The sequence below is a fragment of the Alligator mississippiensis genome, chromosome 3, assembly GCF_030867095.1.
Source record: "Alligator mississippiensis isolate rAllMis1 chromosome 3, rAllMis1, whole genome shotgun sequence".
Taxonomy (NCBI): domain Eukaryota; kingdom Metazoa; phylum Chordata; order Crocodylia; family Alligatoridae; genus Alligator; species Alligator mississippiensis.
This window is the reverse complement of record NC_081826.1, coordinates 243,190,748-243,217,254: the sequence shown is the minus strand read 5'-3', so window position 1 is coordinate 243,217,254 and position 26,507 is coordinate 243,190,748. Positions and strand designations below refer to the sequence as shown.

At 42.6% G+C, this 26,507-nt stretch overlaps 1 protein-coding gene across 6 annotated transcripts in view; it reads right to left on the bottom strand.

Annotated features, from left to right (window-relative positions):
* CETN3 (centrin 3) overlaps window positions 1–26,507 on the bottom strand; it is a 195,439-nt gene that overhangs the window by 59,577 nt on the left and 109,355 nt on the right. For 4 of the 6 annotated variants that reach the window (XR_009461091.1, XR_009461092.1, XR_009461095.1 and 1 more), the window contains exons 5-7: window positions 24,450–24,554; window positions 23,435–23,515; window positions 23,216–23,319 (exon numbers count right to left, since the gene is read on the bottom strand). Coding sequence is in view for 1 of the 6 variants with exons in the window: in XM_059725036.1 (XP_059581019.1) it covers window positions 14,779–15,687 (909 nt within the window). In the remaining 5 variants the exon portion in view is untranslated. Of the gene's footprint in view, window positions 1–14,196; window positions 18,071–23,215; window positions 23,320–23,434; window positions 23,516–24,445; window positions 24,555–26,507 lie in introns of those variants that run through there. The other 2 variants (XR_009461093.1, XM_059725036.1) reach the window with 2 other exon arrangements.

The following is a 26,507-nucleotide window of genomic DNA, read 5'->3' as shown; positions in this document are numbered from 1 at the left end:
AAGGCACAAAAAACAAAGCATGGTAAATGGCAAGTGGAAGAGGAGTATATTGTCTTTATTACGTACCAATAACCAGATAATGAATAATGCCATAAATAGTGCATCAGGCTGACCCTACTACCCTCTCAGGTTGTGTCAAGAAAACTGTGTTAAAGCTTTTGATAGTCATGATAATCACACATTATATGTATATATGTAAACCTATTATACTTGTATTAATCAACATAAAAACAGAAACGTAGGTCTTGTCTACTAGGATCATGTTGCCTGACTAACTAAGAGCCTTTTCCCATTAGTCTCTCATAGAGATTAGTTCTAATGGTAAATTAGAGTGATGGGTTTCAGATCTATAATCAGATTTTCAGAGACATCTCTGAGGCACCCAAGTGAAGTGCCAAGATTTTCAAAAGTGCTTATTGCCTTGCAGCTCCCCTTATAGTTCTTCATGGGAACTGCTAAGTGCTAGGCATTTTTGAACTGTAGCTTCGAACAAAAAAACCCCCAAAATCAATCCACTCAGCTCTAGTTCCAAGCACAATATTATTGTTATTAGATATGAAAAGGACATTAAAAGAAAGTTGCAATGTCAAGTCCACAGAAGGTAAGAAAGGTCAGAATTAAGATTTCCCATGCAATATGAATATATTGTAAAATCTTAGTACTGAGAGGTCCTGCCTAGGGTCAGGGCTCCATTGTGTTAGTCAGTAAAAATCTTTAAAAATCTTTAAATCTATACCAACCTTTCACTAAATCCCTTCTCAGTATAGATGGTCTAGAAACTATAAACTATGAGATCAAAAATAAAAGTTGATCTCAGTGTTTCCATGGGCTCCCTGCAAAGGGGTCAGGTATGGTCTCATTTTACAAGTAGAGATGGCCCCACAAAGGAAAACATGAATGCTGCATGTTCATGCTATGTTCATGGAGGCACTATATGTTCCTCAGGAAAAATATTTCCATCCCCTTGTTAACATCATGCTTGTGCTTTCCTACTAGGAATTTTAAAGGAACCTTAGGGTTTGGGTAAGGACCACCTTAGGCATAACTGAACTGTTAACCAGCCCTTCATGACACAGATTCTGAAGTCTTTACTCAAGCAAATCCCCAAGGAAATTATCTTGAGTTTTCCTGGATAAAAGCTGAGTAAAAACAGTATAGACACTTGAATAAGGACCTCAGGATTTGGTCCTTTGTTTCTAATTTATAAATGCTGGTCTTATCTGTACATGAATTAATATTTTACTAACACTCAGTGATTACTTGAGTGGGATGTACCAATGAAACGTATGTGCTGAGCAATTTTTTAAACAAGACTTTTAATACTTTCCTAAAGCATAGTTCTTAAGAAGTGGATCACCTGATCACAACAAACTTGTGGTTGGGGTTGGAAGGGCTAAACAGAAGTTCATTCAACAAGCTGTAAAAGCTTGGAATATCCCTTGTTCAGCAGTGGCTTCTGTAGCAAATTGGGGATGTGCATGATCACCATCATATTTTATTGAAGTTGGTAACAATTTTACTAATTATCAGCAGTGGGTTTCTGAAAAACATTTTTCTTTCCATTAAGTTTGTTTCTTACCTTTCCTTAGAGGCAGAACTGAATATTCATGTGTAGGTAAAATCTCTGTTAATTTGGCTTGCTGCTATTTTTTTCAGATAGACTGTTAACCCATCAATTTTATGGCACTTTTACAGAATTTGCTACATTTATAGAATCTTCACTGGTCTGTTTAATTACTTGGAAGTTTTTTTTTAAAAAGCTAAATAAACTTTTTTCTAAATCAAACATTTATAGCCGAAGAATCATACACATAGCTTCCTTATTTGTTCCTTCAATTTCTTGTTTGGAATCAGCTGCATGCAGTAATTTGGCAGTAGTTTTTTCAGTATTTCAGAACTGATCTTCAAAATTAAACATGTAGCATCTGTAGTCATAACTGCCTGTATGAACAGGTGATTAGAATATTTCTGCTTACCTATTTAGGACCCAGTCCTTCAAATTCCCACTGACTTCAATAGCAGTGTAGACTGTGATTTTGTTTTGGGTGCCATAAGGCATGCTCATGCACAAGGATGGTTAGTTCAGGAACCCTCAAGAAGGGCTGAACTCTTGAACTGGTGTCCCATTTAGATGGAATGAGCGTGTGTAGTTGGATCTTGGATAGTGGCAGAAAAAAATCCTGCGGTAAATGTACACAGGCACTATGACTGACAGCAGAACAAGTACCAAAAGAGTAACAACTCGAATGATTGACAGGCATTGTCAGCACAGGATTGAGTGAGCGAGTGGCATGATGAGATCATGAGTTGCTGAACTAGTGTTATAAAACAGCACTGCAGAGGTGCCTTGCATGCAGCTGATGTGTCCAGGGAGACTGGTGATCTCCTTGGCACATCTGCTATGTTCAAGTTGAAGAGTGGTGATCTCCTTGGTGCACCTTGGGAGTTCAGTGTGAGTGATCACTCCAGAACTGAATGTGTGTGAAGCTGGGTCCATGTGTGGTGCATCCCTGGACCAAGGAGAGTATAGTTTCATAGTTTCATAGTTGGTAGGGTCGGAAGGGACCTGAGCAGATCATCAAGTCCAACCCCCTGCCATGGCAGGAAAAAGTACTGGGGTCAAACGACCCCAGCAAGGTGTTCGTCTAACCTCCTCTTAAAGACCCCTAGGGTAGGAGCCAGCACCACTTCACTTGGAAGTTGGTTCCAGGTCCTAGCCACCCTGACTGTGAAGTAGTGCCTCCTGATGTCTAGTCTGAATCTACCCTCTGCCAGCTTGTGACTGTTATTTCTAGTCACTCCTGGTAGTGCTCGGGGGAACAGGGACTCCCCCAATGCCTGCTGGTCCCCTCTGACTAGTTTGTAACAAGCCACTAGATCTCCCCTCAGCCTTCTCTTGTGGAGGCTGAACAGGTTCAGGTCCCATAGCCTCTCCTCGTAGGGCCTGACCTGCTGCCCCCTGATCATGTGGGTGGCCCTCCTCTGGACCCTCTTGATGCTGTCCACATCCCTCCTGAAGTGCGGAGCCCAGAACTGGATGCAGTACTCCAATTGCGGCCTGACCAGTGCTGCGTAGAGGGGGAGGGTCACCTCCTTGGACCTGCTTGAGATGCATCTGTGGATGCATGACAAGGTGCGGTTGGCCTTCCTGACCGCGTCCCCACACTGTCAGCCCATGTTCATTTTGGCATCAATAATGACTCAAAGATCCTTTTCTGCCTCTGCACTGACAAGAAGGGACTTCCCCAGCCTGTAGGTATGCTGCTGGTTCTTCCTCCCCAGGTGCAGCACCTTGCACTTGTCAGTGTTGAAACTCATCCTGTTCTCATCTGCCCACCCCTGTAACCTGTCTAGGTCCAATTGCAGCCTATTCCTCCCTTCTAGCATGCCCACATCCCCCCACATCTTAGTATCGTCAGCAAATTTGAATAGGGTGCTTTTTACTCCCTTGTCCAAGTCACTGATGAAGATGTTGAACAGCGCAGGTCCGAAGACCGAGCCCTGGAGAACCCCACTGCCACATCCCTCCAGGTCAAAAATGACCCATCCACCACCACTCTCTGGGCGCGTCAGTTAGTGACCCATTTGACTGTGTAGTTGTTGATGCCACAGTCCCCTGGTTTTTTAATGAGAATGGGGTGAGAGACAGAGTCGAAGGCCCTCCTGAAGTCCAGAAAGACTACGTCCACTGCTATCCCTACATCTAAGGATTTTGTGACCTGGTCATAGAAGGCCATCAGGTTGGTCTGACAGGACCTGCCTCTAATGAACCCGTGTTTATTGCCCCTAAACATAACCTCCCCTGCTTGCCCCTCGTGGATATGCACCAGGATAATTCTCTCAAAAAGCTTACCCAGGATCGAGGTAAGACTAACTGGCCTATAATTCCCTGGGTCCTCCTTCCTCCCTTTTCTGAAAATGGGAACCACATTGGCCCTTTTCCAGTCCTCTGGCACTGGATCTCCTGATTGATTTCTCCTAGTGATCTCCTGATTGATTTCAGCTTCGCCTTGGACAGTAGTAACCTCCTTGATCTCAGAAGGAGAGGGGTAATCTCCTTGCTGGGGTTTGAGCTGAAAACTGGTGATCTCCTGAATGGTGTGTGCGCCTCTCCTGAATGGTGAGAAGAGCCTCATCCTACTAAAACCTTAGGGGGCTCCAAAGGGCTGTTGCTTTGGTAAAGTATTGCTTTCATTAGTCTTGCTGTATCCCATTATTAAGAGCTTTGCCATTTATGTACTAACTTGTATTATACTGTGGTCCCTGTCTTTCCCAAATTGCCCCACTTTTACTGTTAATAAATCTTTGCTGTTTCATCTTTAAACCATGTTGCGTAATATACTAAGAAAACCACATCAGGCATTCAACCAGCGTATCTGAGGGGGATGCCAGGCGCTGCTGGTCAACCTAGGCCAACCTGACTTTTTTTGCCACCCCTTTCCCAAGCCAATTAAAATCAGGGTTCAGTCTCCCTGAAAATCGTCTCACAACAGTAGAATCAGTCCAAGTGCAGTCGTGCACACATATTAACATCCATAATTACATTAAACCTAAGTTTCAAAACTGGGACTTCAATCATCTGACCACATCTGATTTGCATGTCCTTCTTGTGTAGACAAAGATACCCTAGGTACCATCCTGAGACATAGGACTCTGACTCAGAACCTATAATGCAGTTCTCAGTGCTGCCAGGAATGCGTTGGGCAAGACACTTCTTTTCTCTGATCCCTGGCTTCTCATCTCTAAAACTGGGATGGAACTAAGTTCTTCACTTGCATTTTCTATTTAACTTGCAAGCTTCTTTTGACATCTCTTTGCTTTGTTCCTATATTGTTTATAAATAACAATAATTAAGAGTTTGAATCAATCCCATCTGAAGTCAAATGTACATGAATTGAGTCCTATAGGACTCTGTGTAGGAACAAAAGGAGAATCAAAGGTTTTAGAATGAGAAAGAGATGATTTTATGTTTAAGGCACAGCACAGAAAGTCAAGAAGTCTGTGTTCTATATTCTTATCCTGGTTACATTAAACCTCTGGATACATCCAGATGAGCATGCATGTGCGGTTTGCAGTGCCTCGAGGCTGTTTGAGGCAGTGCAAACCACATGCAGTGCACATGCATCCATTTGTCATGCTGCTAATTTGCTGTACAGCACCAACATTTGGCACCGGGAAATCCTGGAGTCATAAAAAACCACCACCAAAAAAGCAACATGGTTCACATAGCAGCAGCATGCACCACCAGAAACAGAGCCGGCTGTCCAGAACCATGCTCTGGCTGCTGGCCAGGCTCCGTGAAGTTGGATCGGTGCTGCCGCTGTCACAGGAGGCCCCCAGGACTCCAGGTAAGGATTGGGCGTGTCATTCTTAGGGTGATTTCAACCCTGTAAATGCCTGCATACCAGGACATTTAGATCAACAAACCTTGGTTAGGTCAATCTAAATGTAATGCTTGTATGCATCCTAATAAAACATCATGTTTCTTCTTTCATGGTCTGGCTACAAGATTTTTACATTTGTGGTATAAAAGTCATTTTCAGGTTAGGAAATTAATAGACAGAAAAGATTAAACAGGAAGGAAAAAATCTTCTTAAGGTATTAGGAAGCACTCTAGTTAAAAAAATGGTAGATACTATTGTATTAAAGTGTGAGAGTTCACACAAAAGAATTTATTTGAAATTTTTCACCATAGAATGTGAGTCCAAATAATGAAATGCACTAATAAGTATTCCATAAACGTGGCCATTATTGTAAAAAGGACATAAAATGATGGGTTAACTACTAAATGGAAAAATAGTAACTGGTCAAAATAACAATGATTTGATTTATACATGAATATTCAGTTCAGCCTGTGAAAAGAAGTAACATAAATGATGTGAGGATATGACTATCAAAAATCCTGGGAAAGAAACTTCATGGAAAAAAATATTATTCATAAAAGCCTATTGCTGATAATAAGTAAATTATTACCAACTTTGATAAAACTGAGCAATTAATATGGAAAAGTGCCATAAAAGCATGTAGAGTTTCTAGCATGTAGTATGAGATGTTGCTTAACAATAGGGGAGCTAGGTTAGTTTAAAACTTCTGTAAACATCCTATTTTTATTGATCTCTACATTTGGAAAATTATCCTATCTTCTTTAAGATCTTTTCTTATGGTCTAATAACAGAAATGGAGAGGGTTTTTTTAAAGGCTTTTCAAAGATAATCTTCTCCACTTCAAGGAGAAACTACTTTTTACCACTGTGGTAGCAGCAATTTTAGTTCTAAACTGTATATTATATTGCTTGTGACTTAACAGAGTTATAACAGGGAATGTATAAATTACATAGGATAATGTCTACATTGACGTGCATAGAGGCACACAAAGCTACCCTACAGCTATCAGTGGATATTTCTGGACTCAGGCTTGATGTATATGGGATTTGTACCCTAAACATATCAGGCATACCTCCAAAAATATAAATATATAAAAATGGTAATATACAAGTAATCATATGATAATGTTGAGTATATCCATAGGTTATAAAAATAACATTTGCAGTATGAGGATGTTCTGTTGGACAGGGATTTAGAGCATGTATTGTCAATATCAAAATGTTTTCTCACTATGCAATAGGTGTTTTTATTATATCATATATATTGTAGCTGGCAGTTCTATGTCTAAAAAGTAAAATCAGGGAAAGGGAATTGCTACTGGAGGTAGAGATCCACCTTCATAAAAATTGCATCACAACTAATAAACAACTTTCACCATCCTTTTCTCTAACAGGTAAACAGAATTTGGGATGACAGACTAGCTTTAATCGTGCCACTGAGTGACTTACAAAAATATTGTACATGTGGAGGTGGGCAGGGGAACACCCTAGAAGTCGGTCAAGTGGTTAGAGTAGATGGAAATTGCATGTTTAGCTCTCACTTGCCAGCCAAAGAAAAAAGGGCACTCTCCATCTGAGAGACTCCTACAGCCATCAGCAGCAAAAACAAAATGGTAAAAGGGAGAAGGCCAAATTGGCCAGCAATTTCTATCCATTCCTTAAGGCAGTAGTTTCATTTGTTTTTCCTCCTCCAGTGCAAGCCAGCTAATAATCTATTATCTAATGCATTTGGATTCCTGCAGTAACAGTGGATCTTTCTTTCTGAGACCACATTTTTTCAGTCAGCTTTATGTATATGATCCTGTTCTGCCAAATAGCTCTGCCATTTGGCGTCTATATCTGGCCTGCAACATTGTGTTTTGCCCTCTAGTTGACCGTCTGCACCAATGAAAGACACCCTTGTGAAGAAGTGCCCCTTTGCTCTTGTGGTTACCAATACAGCTCTATAGAGTTTCCAAGGGTGATGCTATTATGTTGCTTCAGCCAGTGTATGCACCCTATTGAGTAATTTATTGGCCCCGATCCTAAAACAGGAAAGGCCAGTCTAGGCTTATGTAGAACTTCATTTTAAAAGGTAAGAATATTACACTTCATAACAAGCAGCCATTAATGAAAACCAAGAATGTAATTCTTATGGAATTATGTTTTAAATTTGTATGAATTCCCAAACATAATAAAAAGAAAACCAAAAATATTAACTTCTTGTATGCCATTCTTCCTGGGGCATAATTTTAGAATATTGAAAGGAGCATGACCCTATAGCTTTCTGACCTCCTCAGTAACATTCTTCATACTGGAGCCTATTGTTTAGAAGAGAGATTTTGTCTCCTCTCTAGTCCATCTTGTGCAAAGTTATACCCCAACATATAACTTTTTAAAGCAGGCCTTTTATTTTATTACGTAGTACCAAAAATCAATGGACTGGCAGGATTTTCTATATATGTCCACCAGGTCATTTTAACACCCCATATATGCAGGTCAATACACTTTTTAAAAGTAGCCATATGGGTTTAGATTATGTATATATGATTGATTCTCTCAGCAGTCCTTTTAATTGTGAGCAGCTAACCTTCTTAATAGCCATTAGCAAAGCTTGTGGCTTTCTGCTTTGATTGTGGATTACTATTTATTCAAATACTTCTTTTTCTCTTCTCTTGAATAATTGGGGATGTGCATAGTAAATTATCAAAACAAACTAAGGGGTGGCTTGAATGTCAGAATGATAAATCTGAGTGATTCTGATACCATAGTTTCCAATGGCTGATTAAGTGGGGCCAAGGTGGCAGGTTCTCATGAAGGATAAATAATCTGAAGTTCAAAATGCTGTCCAGGCTACCATTTGTTACATTAACATGAACCTCAATTCAGTCGGGGGGTTTTAGTGACAAAATGATTGCTGACACCATCACATGATTTACTGACTCAAAGTTGAATGGTGGGGGGGGGGGGGGCTGCAGGTAAAAATTTAACTTTGGGCCAACATTTTCTAATTTGGGCCCTAAATATGTGACCTGATTTTTGAAAAACCACAACCACCTAGTAGCTCCTCTCTCCCTCAAAGGGCAACAACTCAGATGGATGAAATATTTGTAAAGCAGTTTTTTTCCCCTGTCATGGCAACTGGAACTGGGTGTCACATGTTTTCAAAAACCAGGCTACTTATTTAAGCATCCAATAATACTTTACAATTTTAGGCTTCATTGTTGTAAAACTTGGCTAGTCTACCTGCCAAATACTTTCCTAGATACTTGCTTTAACTATACAGAGTTCCAAAAGAAAGGGACTTTTTGTTGTTGTTTCCTTTTCCCTCATTTTCTGCTAGTCTTTCATGAGAAGAAAATAAAATGACTACAGGAAAATAAACAAGAAAAGAAAATGTATGCAAGGAAATAAAATGTCTTGCAGGCCACCTCTGTTATACATGACCACTCTACATTTATTTTCATAAACTATCAGGCTCTATTTCAGTCTTAACTTAGACAAGAACAAGAGGCTAAAGCTGTGACTTGACAGTTGCTGCATAGCCACAAACACTTTCACTGGTGTTAGCATGGCACTATGTTGCTTTGTACTCAGTGGGCATATCTATATGTGCATTAAGGTGCTTTTTCTAATGCGCATCACATTTAGTACCTCTGGGCATTGTTACACGTGCTCCAGGACACAGTGCCAAGCACTTTAATTAGTGAGCTGCACTAATTAAAAGCACCCACACATCACGTATCCCCACATTGAAAAAATGGTGGTGGGGCACTTTGAACTAAAGCTCATTGAACATGTTTTATTTCAAAGCACCCTGCCACCATTTTTTCAGTGCAGGCATGCATGGAGACACTGCTACATGTGCTGTGTGGGTGCAATTAATCAAGTCTACTCCAATGAGCTGGATTTTCAGTGCATCAGAGCAGGCTCCACACATGTATAGGAATCCTCCAATGTGAACTACTAAAAGAAATGTGCATTAGGCTGCCTTCATGCACAGTAATGAATGTGCATGGCTTTTAAGTGATGCTTTAATGCACAGTAAAATAGGCTACTGTGCATTAAAGCGCACGTGTAGCTGCACCCAGTTTTTGTCAGCTGCCTAGAGCAGAAAATTCGAAGCTCAATCCAGTTAGAGAACGGGACTCTCCATCAGCTCAACTGCTTTTGAATGAACTTTTTATCCTTGTAAAGATTAAGATTCCAGCAGCAGTTGAAACTAAGCTCTTCATTTATTCTAACATTGAATTAAGAGCAGATCATTCCTACCATTGCACTCAGTCACTAGGTTCTGAGTTAACATGATAACGAGTTGATGTCTCAGATGTTGCCAAACTATGTACTATGTCTCTGCATGGTTGACTGCTTTCCCTGAGAATGGACTGACCTAAAACTAACAATACTTTTACTTGGGCCTGCAAAACAAATTAAACTATTGTGCTGAAGGTAGAAAACCAGCATTTGTCTATTAAGTCTCTTTCCTTTCATGCTATAGATTGATTCATCAGCCAACTTACTCATAACTGAGCTGAGTATAAATTTTGCAGTAAATAATTAAAACAATAAATTTGACTTTTATCCCTGCTATACATGCAAACAGTGATTTCCTCAAATTAACTTATTCAAATTTACACAATGCATTTTCAAAAGTGTTGTTTGTTTTTTGTTTTTTATTCTGTGGATGATTATATGCAGTCCAATAAGAAATTAAATACTTACTATTCAAAATGTGAGCTGTTTTATTTAACTATATCTGGTCACATACTCAACTACATGGTCAAGGCAAACTACATAGTTTCTATGCTAATTTTCTAATTTATAAAACTGGCATAATATTTATTAGGAGATATTGTTTTGTTGTGAGAAGTGCAGTGAGGATTAATTTGTTAATGTTTATAATGTGTTTTGAAGATTACAGCTAATATATGTGCTAATTTTTACTTATTGCATCATCTGTTTTTGTATTCCTAAATAGCTATTTTACTTTTTCCTATAAAGACAAAGGTGCCAATATCATTAATTATATCAGCTTATTAAGAGTTAGATACAACATGCCAGGAACCACCTATATAAAGTTATTTAAAAAGACTTCAATTAGCTAATTTCATCAACTATTGAAAACAATGCCACTTCTATAAAAAATTAAAAAAATCAATTCCATCATTAATTTGAAAACCAAATAATTTTTTCTCAGTATTTTCCTTTCTTCCTTCCAGTGCTGTTACCAACCAGTAATATTTGCTGTAAGCCCGTCTTAGTGGTGAAAAGGCTATTTCTGTTTGGTCTTTTATTTGTCAATAATACAAATAAGCTTTGTCATAAGGCATGAGAGTCTTTAGCAACTGGAGTCAAGCGGTTTTAAGATGCATAACAAACCCCTCCTGAATTTGCTCTTTTTTATACATTTGTATACAGAGAAAATAACTGAAATCAAGTTTGTTTCCATTATTGAGTGCCAGCTGGGAAAAAATGTTCCTGAAAAAACTGACTTTTCAAAGTCTGAAGTTCCCAGTCCCATGCAAAAGTTAAATGTCTCTGCTTTTCCACTGTGCAATGTAGAGAATGTGGTGGGAACAGAATAGGAAGGCAACTCAGCTGGAAAATATCTCAGATAGATGAAATATTTGTCAAGCAGTTTTCTCATGTGAATATGCCTCTAGTTGGTATATGCCAGTCAATAGAGCATGGCATTTGTTTCATCTTCTATACTGAGGATTTTTAAAAAAAGAAAAACTGCTGTGTAAGGCAGCTGAACTAAAGAGACAACAAAGCAATACAAGTTTAACAAAGCTTTATCTTTCATGAGGCAAACAGAAAAAGCATCAAGTTTTAATATCCTCAAAGGTCCTTTCTTTAGATGAGAGTGTGATACAAAGGAACCTGAAGGCAGGTTCAGTTTCTTCTTCTCCGTTAGACTCATATTCATTACTGCCAACAAGGCATCACTTTGCATCTTTAAGATGTAGACATCAAATGATAGCCCTACATTTGAAATGAATAACAACAACCAAAATATTAAAAAACATGTTTTCCCCAGATGTGCTGATGTCTCAATAGAATCTCTTTACAAAGAAGGAAACAAGACACACATAACTGTTTATCAGCTTTACAGCTTACAAAACTGGTGTCCTGAACAAAGACGGCAACATCTCCAGTGGATGTTATCTGATCAAATACAATCCATACATAAAAATCAAAGCCAGGGGAAACCAGCTATAAGAAAATGAGATAGCTAGTTCTAAAAGCAGCCATGTTAGTAGAAGATCCCCTTTTAAAATGGTTATGCTTAATGAAAGGCAAAATGAAAATTAAATCGGCTTCCCTCAGTCCCTCAGAGTTTACATACAAACAGGCCTTTGAGCTGGACCATTTTCTAGAATGGCTGACATTCTTTTCTTTAGGGTCTATTTGAAAGTAAGTGTGGATAAGGAATAAAAGAGTTAAATTCTGGATGAAAATGCAGGCAGCAGTTAGACTGTGAAGAAGAACCTAATATGACAAAGGGAACTACAGGATGTGAATGTACAATATATTGAAGCCCAAGCCATCTTAACTCAGTGCAGTGCTGAATAAGGTTAAAAAAAATACTTAAACGCTTAAAAATACTTAAACACCTAAAAATACTTATAATGCTTAAAAATACTTACATTCATTCTTACCAACCTATGATCCAGGTACAGACATGACACAATTACCAGTATAAGTGATCGGAAACCGGTCTATACCCATAACAGAACAGAAGTTCACACAAAACCAGCAGTCTATACCCATAACAGAACAAAGGTTTGGCGCACACAGACTGATTTAAAAATGGCAGAACCTGGTCTAAGATTTGCCGCCGCCCCCACCAAAGGGTGAATATGTGTTCTGTTCACTACCGATCTAAACTACGCTGTTTGCAGCAAACGGTGTAACTTAGATCAATTCCACCTCAGGCTTTTTGAATGTCTGTACCTCGCCATGATATGCTAAGTCAATGCAAGACAAAGAAAAACCTCCCCCATGGTAGATTTCCTAGGCAAGGTTGCCCTTGTATTTTTCCCCTGGGATGCCATTCTTGCAGTTGGCCTCATAGATGTAGCAAAGCCAAGCAACTGAACTATAGCATGACCATCTTGTGACTAGCTGCTCTTGGCTGGCTCATTATTTTCACCTAGAAGAAAGCATTCCAAGCTACAGTTGCATTTTTCCTTTCTTGTTTTAATAATTATTATTATATAATAATAATTAGGAGATAATTATTTTACCAACCCCAAACCCTCAAAAATATTAGAGTAATTTAAAAATTAATAAGATTTTTAAAAATAGTTTTTGTTCTTTGCTAGTTTTGCTCTTATTTTGTGTTCTAACGCTTGACCTTTTAGGTTTATATTTTCAGGTTTTTCTCCACAACCTTTGTAGCTAGAAGCTTACCTTATAAAAAGGGAAAACTGACATTCTCCCATTATCACCTGACTCTAGAAACCGAGGCTTGAAAAAAAATAAAAAGAACACCACATGTGTGAAACTTCCCATAAACACAAGACTCATCAACAAAGAGGTAGCATTGTCGTGCAGCCTCGATTGTCTTGCATAGCTAGGGTAGCACTAGTTTAAAGGCCTCAGACACTTGAACTGCGTCTTCTCACGTACCAACAAAGGGTGCCAGACAGCGTTTCAGCGTACAGAAGTGTGCCTTAGAGGCCTAAGCTAGGAACATTGCTTAGCTTCTGGCTGACTTGGAAGCATGTGGGATCCAATAGGTGGCCTAGTAAAAACAGGCTAGTAACTACCCACTAAAGGGACTCATTCAGGTCTGTAACATATGCCAGTGCTCACATGGGATGGCATCAGAACTGTCAACCATATGTCCTAAGTTTACTAAAAGAGATTCTTCTTTAGCCCAAGAGACAGGGTCCTGAGCTTTCTGAACAGAGGAATCTAAATTTTATCTACACTATCTATGCTAAAGCCCCCTTAATAGCAGAGGGATAGCATTGCTGTCCAGATCAATGATTCTCGACTGTGGTGATGTGGCATCTCTGGGTGCTGTGAGATCCTTTTAAGGGTTACACAGGGTGCAAGGAAGTAAGGGCTCACTTCTCCATGCCCAACCCAAGTAGGTAGGTGCTCACCCGCTATACCCAGTGCATGTGTAAGGAGGTAAGTGCTCACTCTTCCTTCCCCCAAGCCTGCCTGGACCCTATGTGAAGAGGTAAACACTGTAATAAATAAATTCATTTTTTGAATGTGGTGATGCTAAATTCAGAAAACTTATGGAGGGGTGCCTGGAGTGGTAAAATGTTGAGAATCACTGGGCTAGATAATTACTGCAATATTGTGCGCTGTGTTTTCCTCAGAAAAAATATTTTTACATGTTTCTTAAATACAAAATTCAGCTGTCTAAAAAGTATAGGTGATAGAATAGCACATCTAAAACCATTCACGATTAATATTATCCTTCTGTTGGGGAGAAAATAATGGTAATTATAGGATTAAAAGGAGAGAAGGCCAGCCTGATGAAGAAAGGGAAAGAGTATATGGTAGGAATGAATGATATTTTGGAGGTGAAAAGAAATGAAGAAGCATAGAGTAAGTAGAGTATCAGAGGGGAAATGAGAAAAGTGAGATACAGATGTGTGAAGTAAGATAGTTAAATAATTAGAACGAACAGTACATTATTTCCTACTTAATACACAATCACAATCCATCCAAGAAACATAATGCGATATATTCTGTATATTATTACAAAATGGCAATCTGTTTAATGCTTGTTTTTTTTGCCAGAACATTAATTCTCAATACAGAGCCTTTTATGCCTGTTTGGATTAATGATTGTCAGTTCCCATGTATTAAGTCTGGAGTTAATACATTCAAATAATTCAAACAATTACTGTATTTATAAGCCAAGACAAAACAAATTATTTACATGTGTTAATATTTAAAAAAAACCTTCCCCCACAGACTTCTAAATTGTAAATGCCAGTACTCAGCCAGAATGGCCTTACATTATTCTGCTTTCCAGGTGGTACCCTCATTTTAGCTTATTTATGCCTCTTGATACTGCCATGTTAGAATTAGTGTTAGATGTGGATTAATCAGCTGTGCATGAATTCTTCCCCTGGGATCTTAGGAAATAGCTATAATATCCTGCTCTAGGGGTTCTATAACAAATTGGACATCTCCCTTCATCACTAAAAGAAGGAAAGAAGGAAGGAAAGACAGCCTTTTGACTTTTTATAAAGGTTTATTAAGGGGAAAAGGGGTAACAATCCAACAAAGAAATGAAACACTGCCCACACAGGGGCCCAGGTACAACAAACAAAGCCTGGGGCTTTGGCCTGCAAGGCTTGCCCTCACAGTCTAAAAATAAAAAATCCAGTACATCAGCCTACTGAGACCCCTGCCTCTACCTGGGGAAAGGACTAGCAGTATCACAGCTCGAGGACTAAATGGCTACCTTCAATATTGCAGAGCACCTCCTGAACTGACCAATGTGCCTGGAAGGTGGGCACCGTCTGCATGCTCAAACTCCAGTGACAGGTGTGCCCGCACCAAAAACTGGAAGAGCCGCAGGGCATCACCTGAGCCGGCCCCAGCAAGCCAGTTCCTGCCACTCTTGAGGATGGCCATCTTAGCCTGGCTGAATAAGAAAGTTGGCCAGACAGATGACCCCCCACATTGGCTGCCCCATAGGGGAGGGAGAACAAGTAAATGGCCTCCGAGAAGGCCAAGTCTAGCACCTCAAGTAAGGTGCTGAGGGCAGCAAATAGTGGCGAAAGCCAAGGACATCTGAGGAAGGCTTGATGAAGATCCTCCTCCACTCCCCCTGGACAAAAGGGGCAGGCTGCTGATGCAGCTGGGTCTAGGTGGTGGACGAGAGTGCTGGTGGCCAGTATCCCATGTAGCAACCACCACTGGAGGTCACTGGTCTTTTTGGAGATGAGGGGCTTATAAAGCATGAACCACATGGGGCAGGCTGGCGTGAGCGCCAGTACTGCTATGTGCCTCCACCACACCATGTCAAATTGAGTGCCAAGGATGCAGGCATGGCAAAGATGAATCACCCACAGATACAGGGCCTTCCTGGGAAGCACATACAAGTGGATGCTGGTGCCACTGTCAGGAGGCATGGGAAGAGCCAATAAGGTGCTGGGCCTACCACCCAGGTCACCATCCACAACCGGGACAATGGGCAGTGGTGGAAAAGGCTTGCCCAGGACATCCCCACTTGGGGGGGCTCTCTGTGCCTGAAGGTGATCCTCTAGGGCAGCTGCCACATCTGGTGAGAGAGTGGCCTGCATGTCCTCCAGGAGGCAGGTGGCACAGCAGACTGAAAGCATGCCCAGGTGGGCACCAAGAGCCTCAGCTAACAAACAGTCTGACTGAGTAATGTCAAGGAGGTGTCCCAGCCAGATGGTATGTGACTGGAGGAGGGAGTCAACAAGGCTGTTAGAAGTGAGGCTTGGTAGCTTGCACTGCAGGGTGGGGTTATAGACCAGGGGCTCTTGTAGTAACTGCAGAAAACACAGGTGCCTGGCTTAGGGCAGGAGGCAGAAGACAGCTCGCCAGGACTGTGCCATGCTTTGATAGAAGAGCGGGAGGACACCCCAGTCCAGGAGAGTGGGGTCCTGAAGGAAAAGCTCCCAGTCGAAAACAAGGCTCCCCCCACCTGGTGCAAAAACAAATTAGCTAGATGCCAAAAGGAGAGGAGGTCATCACAGTAGAGGAGACTTTGAAGGCCACCACCCTGCCCACCAGGTCAACCAAGCCCTGGTCCCCCTTGGCCACTGGCAAATAAAGAATGGCTCAGGAGAGCCAGTGACGACCATCCCAAAAAAAGTCCACAAGAAGTTTCTGGAGCTTCTCAAGCAGGTCTGGTGGGGGGTCCAACACAACGCAACAGTGCCACAATGTCACAGCTGCCAGGTTGTTGACAATAAGGATCTGCCTGTGGTAGGAAAGGCTGGGCAGACGCCAGAGTCATCACTGCAGGCTTGCCTCCACCTCGCCACCAAGGTCTTCCCAGTTCCATGCTGAAAAGACTGATGGCCTGAGGAATACCCCCAGGGCCTTGAGGCCCTGCAAATGCCAGGTAAGAGCCCCGGGCAAGTCAGGGGGTAGAGGGCTGACCCAGGGACCAAGAAAGAGGGTGTCGCTCTTGGTCCAGTTCACACAAGCTGAAGAAACATGCCCACAGACTTGTTAACAGGTGACCAAGTACTGGATATCACCTGGGTGACCGACAGGCAGCCCGCTGAGATGGAGGCAGATGGAAGAGTTAGTCCGGTCAGGCAACACCACAGTGCATGGAGTAGGGGTCCTGCCCAGCATGCAGTAGCTGTGCTCAGGGCTGATGATCGAAGTCATAAAGATGCACAGCTGGTTAGCCAAAGCCTTGGCCAGGATCTTATAATCGGCACACAAAACGGTCACTGGTCACCAGTTCTTGATGCAGCCAAGGTCTCCTTTCTTAGGCAGCAGGGTAAGAACCACTCAGCAACAGCTGGTTGGCATTGTCTGGTCCATGAGACTCTCATGAAAGACAAGCAGGAGGCAGGGGTCAAGGAGAGGCCAGAAGGTCTTATAAAACTCAGCAGGTAACCCATCAATGCCAGGGGCTTTGCCTAAGGTGAGGTCCACAGTTCTCATTCAAGATGGTCAGCCTCTGATAAGCAAAGTCTAGGGAGGCCGTCATGTAAGCACCTAATAGACTAGGCAAATTGGTTCAGCTGCAAACAATTCCTGGTAAAAGGTGGTGGCATGGCATCAGATCTCAACAGGAACTGTGAGTTTTTGGCCATCTGGGGTCTCAATGACCTTCCATGTGGCTTGTCATTTCTCAAGGCTGAAGAAGTGAGTTGGGGCGTCAGTCCCTGCCAGTGCTTGGCAGTGGGCACGGACCTTCATACCCTGGCCTGCATTCCTTGCCAGCTCCCACAGATGTTTCTTATGGAGCTTAAGGCTCTCAAGCAGCCCCACATCACCGCCAACATCATGCAGGGCCACTTCAAGCTGCTCCACATCCTCCTCCAACTCCTGAACACGGTGACGAAGCTCTCTTGTTGCCAACTGCATGTACTGCTAACAGAAAACTGTAATTTGCATCTTTCCCACATCCCACCACTGCTTCCAGGAAGGGAAGGTGACTCTTGTGGCCTTCCATGTCTTCCAAAAGTGAGCAAAGCAGTCACAGAAGTGAGCATCCTGCAAGAGACTAGTAGGGTGCCCAGGAATGTGTCCTTCCAGGAAGGCTCAGTGCACAAGAAACCAGGCTGTGATCTGATAGTCCTGCTGGGGTAATGTAGCTGCTGTGCAGGAATGGTAGGTGGTGCCTGGTGATATACAGGTGGCCAAGGCATGCCACGGAGAGCCCACCGGCAGTCACCTTCATCTAGGTATACTGCCTCACATCAGCATGGAGATGGCACCAGACATCAAGAAGGTCCACTGCCTCCAAAATGGTCCACAGCTTCTGGGCCAAGGATGGATGGGGCTCCAGCCCATTCCAGTCAAGATGCACATTGACCATGCAATTAAAGTCCCTGCCCAGGAGGAAAAAGTCATCACCAGCAGCAGCACTCTGTAAAAAGTCAGCCAGGGTCTCAAAGAAGGCAGTCCATTCTCGTCCAGCAGTGGGAGGCAGCGATGTTGTGCGAACCGGATGTGAAGGGTGAGCAGGCGGCCAGGGATGACCTCTTGGGCTACCTCTGAGTCAGGTATCAGCTGTGGTGACAGAAGGATCATGACCCCTGCACTGAGGGAGGTGCCATAGTTTCATAGTTTCATAGTTGGTAGGGTCGGAAGGGACCTGAGGAGATCATCTAGTCCAACCCCCTGCCATGGCAGGAAAGAATACTGGGGTTAAACGACCCAGACCAGATGTTCATCCAGCCTCCTTTTAAAGACCCCCAGGGTAGGAGCCAGCACCACTTCTTTTGGAAGTTGGTTCCAGGTCCTAGCCACCCTGACAGTGAAATAGCACTTCCTAATGTCTAGCCTGAAACTACCCTCCGCTAGCTTGTGTCCGTTGTTCCTTGTAACTCCTGGGATTGCACGAGGGAACAGGGACTCTCCCAATGCCTGCTAGTCCCCCTTGACTAGTTTGTAGACTGCCACTAGATCCCCTCTCAGCCTTCTCTTTTGGAGGCTGAACAGGTCCAGGTCCCTCAGCCTCTCCTCGTAGGGCCTTTTCTGTCTCAACACTGTCGAGATGGGAGTTCCCCAGCCTGTAGGTGTGCCACTGGTTCTTCCTTCCCAGGTGCATTACCCTGCACTTGTCAGCGTTGAACCCCATCCTGTTCTCTTCGGCCCACCCCTGTAACCTATCTAGATCCGCTTGCAGCCTGTTCCTTCCTACTAGCATACCCACTTCCCCCCACATGTTAGTGTCATCCGCGAACTTGAACAGGGTGCTTTTTACCCCCTCGCCCAAGTCACTGATGAAGATGTTGAATAGTGCGGGCCCGAGGACCGAGCCCTGGGGAACCCCACTGCCCACATCCCTCCAGGTTGAATAAGACCCGTCCACCACCACCCTCTGGGTGCAGCCCTCCAGCCAGTTAGTGACCCATCTGACTGTATAGGCATCAACACCACTGTCTCCTAGTTTCTTACTGAGAATGGAGTGAGAGACCGTGTCAAAGGCCTTCCTGAAGTCCAGAAAGACTATATCCTCTGCAACACCTGCATCCAAGGACTTGGTGACCTGGTCGTAGAAGGCCACCAAGTTGGTTTGACAAGACCTGCCCCTAATGAACCCATGCTGGTTGCCCCTGAGCATAACCTCCCCTGCTGGCCCTTCCTGGACATGTGCCAGGATAATTCTTTTGAAAACTTCCCCAGGACCGAGGTGAGACTCATGGGCCTATAGTTTCCTGGGTCCTTCTTCCTCCCTTTTTTGAAGATGGGGACCACATTGGCCCTTTTCCAGTCCTCCGGCACATCACCCAAGCGCCATGAGTGCTCGTAGAGCTGTGCCAAAGGTCCCGCAATGACGCCTGCTAGTTCCTTCAGCACTTTGGGGTGGAGGTAATCAGGACCTGTGGATTTAAATACATCTAGTCCCTCCAGAAGTTCCCTGACAAGGTCCTCATTAACCCTAGGTCTGGGTGTGCCACCCACAGGGCCCTCGGGGGTGCCAGTGGGGGAGATATCCAGGTCCCTCCTCAGAAATACGGAGGCAAAGAAATTGTTGAATATGTCAGCTTTACCATCTGGTGAGATGACCAGATTTCCTAGCGTGTCCTGCAGAGGCCTCATGTTACTTGGCACCTTTTTTTGCCCCCCTATGTATTTGAAAAAGGACTTCTTGTCCTTGATCTGGGTCGCTAATCCCAGCTCCATTTCCGCCTTGGCATTCCTGACCGCCCCCCTACATTCCCGAGCTACCGAGTGCCATGACTCAAGAAACTGTGGCCTTTCCAGATGGCATGCCAGTCAGCTTGATTAGCTGCATTGGTGTGTGTTTCCTGCAGAAAGGTGATGTCCAGACTTTTATGGTGGTGCAGGAAATCAAAGAGTGCTGTCTACTTCACAGGGTCGCTGCAGCCATTGGCATTAAGAGAACCAAAGGTTGTGGCAGCCATGTTTGAAGGGCAGAGAAGGGGGAACAGACAAGGCCAAAAAACAGAGAGAGAAGTGGCAGAGAGCAGCAAACATGCAGGACAGGAAAAGACTGGGCCTACAACTCCCCAGCTGTCGCTTCTTATAACAAGCACCCAACATTACCTGCACATTTGCTAAGGCAAAAACTACATCCCTAGATTGGATAGCCACTGCTGCAGCCTTAGTGGACACCACAAATGTCTCAGGGTCTGGGAACCATTTACGTAAATGCTGGTCAACCCTCCAGTGGTGCTTGATCTGGTCTAGAAACTCAATGAGGCATTCAACAGAGTAACCAGAACAGAGAGGTTCCTCAGAAGCAGGAACAGGTTCCGCCTCCGAGGTGGGAACACTCCCTATTGAGTGGGACACCTTAGCTGAATCGGAAGACGCTACCTCCTGAGGGAGGACTTCTGTCAACTCATCCTCAAAGGCAGAATCAAAGTCCAACTCTGAGGAGGAGGAGCTATACACGTCATGCACTGAGAGCCCTCGAGCCCTGGGGGGAGCACTTGACCCCTCACCAACACTCACCCGGGCAGCACAGAGGACATGTTTGCAACCTATGAGCACCCCCACATCAGCAGCACGCTCCTCTACTCCAATGGAGGGAGGGGCATGAAGCCAGAGAACAAAGCTTCCGTCCAGAGGGGCTGAAACCCCAGCAGTGAACTGCTCACAGCTGGCTTCAGCCATTCCAGCAAAAAAAGGATTAACCCTGCAAGGAACCAGAGGGGTGGGGGATGGGCAGCCCTCTGCCAGCAGGGAACTAAGAAGCTGGAAACAAACAAACAAACCCGGGGGAGAGGAGAAAGGTAAGCTATGTGGCAGGGAAGGGAAAACAATAAGCAACAGAAAGCTGCAGGGAGAGGGAGAAGACAAAAAACAACCTGAGGGAGGGGCAGAGGGTTACTGCAGGAAAAAAGGCCTGAGAAAGGGAGTGGGGGGTGGGGAAAAGCAGGAAACAGTCATGAAAAGTGGGGGACTACAGTGGGAAAGTGGTCAGACTGCCTAGGAGGGAAAACAAAACAAGAGAAGGAGAAAGGCTTACAACACAGGAAGCTTTCAGAGCTATGAGCAAACCATCCTGTTGGTGGCCATTTTGAAAGCAAGAAAGCAAGAAAGAAGGACCACAAGTGTTGGTGTTCCCTACAGGAGGGCTTCTTTGGTAGTGAAGCAAGACTAAGCAACTGTGGACAGTCCTCTGTTGTTCAGTCTTTTCAGTGTTCTTTGGCTAACACACAAAAACTAAAGACTTTTATATTGTTTAGGCAATTTTATCCTGAATTTGGGGTTTGATTCTACTTAATTTTCCAGAAGAAAATCCCTGTGTGCTTAAGGCACCCAATTACTTACATCTTAACACAAAACGCAGCTGGTAGAGGTTTGCGTAATAGCTTTATGGTAAGATCACTTGTCCAGGAAGTCAGAAACCTGGTCTAAGCTCTTCTCACACTAACAGGATTCAGATCCACATCTCTCATTTCCCAGAACACTGTGCTAGTCACCAGGCTATGAGGAAAGCTAAGTAGGAGTCCACCCTACAACTACTCCTGTGGAAGCTGCTCCACGAAGTCACTAAAAAAAGAGCAAGATTTCTGGAACCAGAATGACAGCAAGTAAGAGAGAGTGACTGTGGGCAAGCAAGATGGCTACTTTTCCATGAAGACAGAGTCCCAGGCTTTGGCCTCTGCTGAAAAGAATAGCATGTGTTTCATGGGCTTTCAGCTTTGCTTGCTGTAACCATCTGAGTTGGGGTCCTCCTCCTGGTCAGAATGTGTTGGTCAGTTTTTCTCTATCAGGTGTGATCTAGTCATTTACCTTTCAAACTTGACTGCTTCCAGTTCTTTTCTACAGTGGAAATGGCTATGGTCAGTTCTGACCTTTCTTTCTTTCATCAGAAACTATTCTTCCTTGCTTGATGCCTCTAGTGCATCTGGTATTCTCAGGCACTATGTAAGGTATAGGTATGTTGACATTTTATATATAGTCCTAGGTGGCAGGGTTGGAAGGAGGTGGTTGTATCCCCTCACATTACCTACCTATAAACAGTAATATGTTTGATATGTATGGAATGTGCTACCCTAATAGAGGTGGTGCAGATAGCAAAACCTATAGTTAACACTAATCCTTTCCATTATATGGCCCTATTTTATGTTGCTTATAACTTTGCCAAATACATATTCATACATGGTTTCACTACCTATGTAGCAGATTTGTTTTCTTATTGTTGCAAGTTATGTTAAAAAACCTGGCAGTTTATATCTGGGAATCTCAATCAGTCCAATCACCTTTTCTAAGAAGAATAAAGTAGAACCTAAATGCTAGAAAATGAGAAATCCAAAGAACATACTATAATTGGCAACTTCCCGATACAGGTATCACCTGCTTCTTTACAGGTCCTCCCACAGCTGTAACCCTAGCCAATTCTTGTCTAACTTGGCTTAGTCACTACCATGACACTCAATAACTTTGAATCACCTCTGATGGCTGAGATACAGAGAAATACATGTAATGCTAGGTATTAAAGACAGAACTTCTTTTGCTGTGAACAAGCCAAATATCACTGATGCACCTGTTTTATGTTCAGAATGGGAAGACAGTCAAAAAGGAAGTGGCCAGCTTTAAAGAGAAACAGTGTTTTCAGTTTCTGAAAATAGCCCAGAGATATAACTGTTTAATAAGAATATGTGCCTGACTAAGCATATGTTTAAGATAAACTTGGTTATTTTTTGTCCTTTACATATTTTATTACATACATATTTTTTGTAATGTGTTTTAGCACGTATAAATTTTGTTTTCATTATTCTGGAATGTCATTTAATTTCATTTTCTGTTTTTGAGCTTAGGAGGTTGCACAGTTCAGTTGGAGGGAAGGTTTATAAGCAAGTATTCAATAAATCCCATGACATCTTATTGGTTTGGCGTTTATGCTTTAAACTTTGATTTTTAGTTCTCAGTGTAACTGAGAACATTAGAAGTCTTTAGGCGTGCACTAAGTCAGCATCCCTTGACGCACTAATTTTGGTAATTCTGAAAATGATTTTCCAACCAAAATATTAATTTTCCTGATACCCAACAGGAATACTGGCTAAAACTACACTTCAGATGAGGAAATTATAACAGGTCAGGAGTTTGTAGGTACAAGACAGACTAGAGAAAAATATCGGTCACTGATAAAAGAAGTCTCCATTGGAACATAAAAGTGTTCAATATCTTAGGATGTTAGGGACAAGGAAAAAAAGCATTTGGTGTATGACATACCTGTTCCTCTTTGCTGCCAGAATCCAGTTTAGAAGGTATACAAAAGTGTCTTATAATGAAGTGAACAAAGATTTTCCAAACCTACAAGGGTGGTAACCCTGGAGCTATGAAAGAAAAAAAAAGAATCTGTTAGAAACCACAGAACACTTGTTAGTATTTCAGATGATTGTAGCAAAGGGATTTTCATGTTGGTTAGTTGAAAGAGACAAGAGAACTTACTAAGAAGTATGGTGTGACATTTTTTTTTTCAGTTTGACCACGAGTCTGTGCAACACAGAATCTCTGCGACCTGGAGCATAGCTAAGGAGAAAAAAGTATAAAATATGTGACTCTTGTAGTTAAAAAAAGGTCATCTGGATCTGAACCTATATAAATAATTACTTAATGTAGTGTGTAAGCCACTACATAACACAAACATGGTATTTTATCTGTTGCTTCAAACCAGCTACACAAAATGTTACATTTGGTACACGCATGCACTAAGAGGTAACGTGGTAACTCTACTTACATATAAAGCAAAATAGATTAGAACAGGGGTGGCCAAAATACTGACCTCAGGCCATATCCAACCCACTAATTGATCCTGTCCAGCCCACCAGCTGCCATCGAGAGTCTGACAAGGGAGGGATGTCCCCATGCTGCTCCCCTCTGCCGCAGTTGGGGCCGAGCTGGGCTGAGCTACACAGCGCACAAACTCCTCCAGCCCCCGCATCCATCTCCTCCCTCTCCCCCTGCCTAGCTTCATTTTGATGCCAGGACTGTGCAACCACACAGGATAAGGTGCGATGCAATGCACCAAGTAACTGTCCTGCCCACCTACTGCAATGAGCTGCTACTGCTGCAGCACCACTAGGAGGTGAGTTCATGAGCAGGGGGGGCTCAGCCTGGGGCAGCCATCTCCAACTTTCCCAGTGTGGTATAGCAGCAGCAGCTCATTGCAGTGGACAGGCGAGCAGGATGGCTACTCTGTGCACTGCATCATACCCCATCCCATGTGGGCCTAGCTGCCAGCATCTCCCTGGCCCCCACCCCCTCAGCCCTCAACAGTTCACCAAAACTCCTTAAGTGGCCCTCCAGCCCAAATAATTGCCCACCCCTAGACTACAGATTGCTGAATTGATGGCTGGTAAATTAAGTCCTTTTAATTTTGCTAAGCAGCCAGATTTCCAAGCCTCTGAACTGAACATAGGAATTATGCAAGGGAATGATTTTGCAAGGAAAAGCACAAACCCACAAGGATAGCAGTTGAATCAGAGTTGCTCATCCGACACACCATTCACCAGATAATGTCAGCACTATGGAACTGGGTGGAGGAAAAGGCTGCATTTGATGCCTCTGTCTGTTGAAACAATAGAATTTTGCTAAGTTGCTAGTTCTGAGAAGCTAACTGAATCAAAAGCTGTGTTTCAAACAAGTGTCTGGAAAAGTTATTTTTTCCCTTTGAGTTAAAATCCCATCCAATATGATATGTTAATAAACATTCATGCCACATATGGAGTTAAAAAAGCAAGAGCTGCCTTCAAACATACCCATAGCATCTGGACATGATGCTTATAGAAAATCAAATAAATAGCTTTAGAGAAAATGTTTAATTTACAGCAGAGATGTGCCTGAGCTCTAGAGGTCTGGTGGGTGGGAGTGGTTACATTCACAACTGAAGCATTGGATCAGGTCCACTTCTACCTTAATTGATCAGATGAGGATTTCACAGTAGCTGTAGGGTCAGGGACCAAATCCAGCCCAAGCAAATTTTCAGTTGCACAGGTAGCCATATTGTGGTGCTGAGAATACCTCACTGGCAGCTGTTTAGCACATGTGAAGCATGCTTGCTGTACCCTTCCATGGATTAAAAGAGACACTTGCAGCTTCAATTTCATAGTTTTTCTGTCTGATATATATGATCTTGTGGCCCTCCAAAGGAGTTCATTTGGGGAACTTAAAAGTTCACAAAAAAGATCCAACCCCTTGTATAAGTGATTTCCTATTCACTATGAGCAAGGATTGCAGAGTCAACCCCTCCACTAGGTTCTTTAAACTCTGCCATCCCGCTTATATCCTTAATTTAGCTGCTTAGTACTGTCTTTGACTTTGCTCAGAAGGTTAGCTCTGCCTTGATAGCTTCTTAAGTTTTTGTATGACATTAATTAATTTGAATGCTATTTCTATATACAGAAAATTGCAATAGTTCATTAGGAATCAGTTTCTGTGCAAGGATATAACCATGATTGTGACAGTGATTTGGTTAACAGAGTCAGGAAACATAATGCTTACCGTTTTTTGTTAGCAGTATTTGGAGACCCTAGATGTGTAGTTCCAATTTTAGGCTATTTTTAATCCTTGTTTAGTTCTGAAAACAGAATTGGAAGCTAAGTACACTTGAGTTTGAATCCCAGGTCTGACACCTGACTTCTTTTATAGCCTTAAAAAATCACACTTAGCCAGAGGGCCACGTCTTTAACTGGTGTGTCACTCACTGATGTCAATAGAGCTAGCCTGACCTACATCAGCTGAGGGTCTACCTCTGTCTTAAAGAAGTGGCTGCTGATCTTAAGAACCTCCATTTTTAGGTCCTTATCTTTTGACTCATCTTAAACTCTCTACAGTTAAGGTAGAGCGGAGAGGTTAAGGTTAGTGTAGAGCTAGTTGAAAAAAAGACATATTTCTCACAATAGTTTCAGTGAAAACTTTCAAGTCTGAGTATTTTCACTGAGCCCTGTTAGAAACATAATACCCACCTAGTTATAAGGAATTTTATGAAGATTCATTAATGGTTTTTAAATGAAGAGAAACATGGAAGTGCTTAACATTTCTCCCCTTCACAACTTCTGTGACCACATTAATATAAAGAGGTTGTAAGGTTCTACCGACTCTATTTATCATTTTGGAGTAAGAAGATCTCCTTAGAGCCCAGAGAGACTTCAGAGCATAATATAGTTTACCTAGAGTTGTGGCTAGCACAGCACATTATCAGGATTAGCTGTGTTTTTTAAAATAAATCTTTAGACCATAAGTATCACACCAGCAATATATTTGCCATTACCTCATGGATTGTTGTGGCATGTTAAATTATTCACTTTCTAGTGCCTGATTTATGACATTTTCTGAAGTCCTTCTGAAGATCTAAGAATGGGGTGGACTAGAGAATATTTCGTTCTACAAAATTTATGGGAAAAAAATAATATTTTCTTACTTTGTGCTGTGGTAACTATTGTATTGTAATTGATATTCCCACTGCAGCACAGAAGAAGAATAATCTCTTAATAAAGATCAATAGCTACTTAATAGCTTTGTC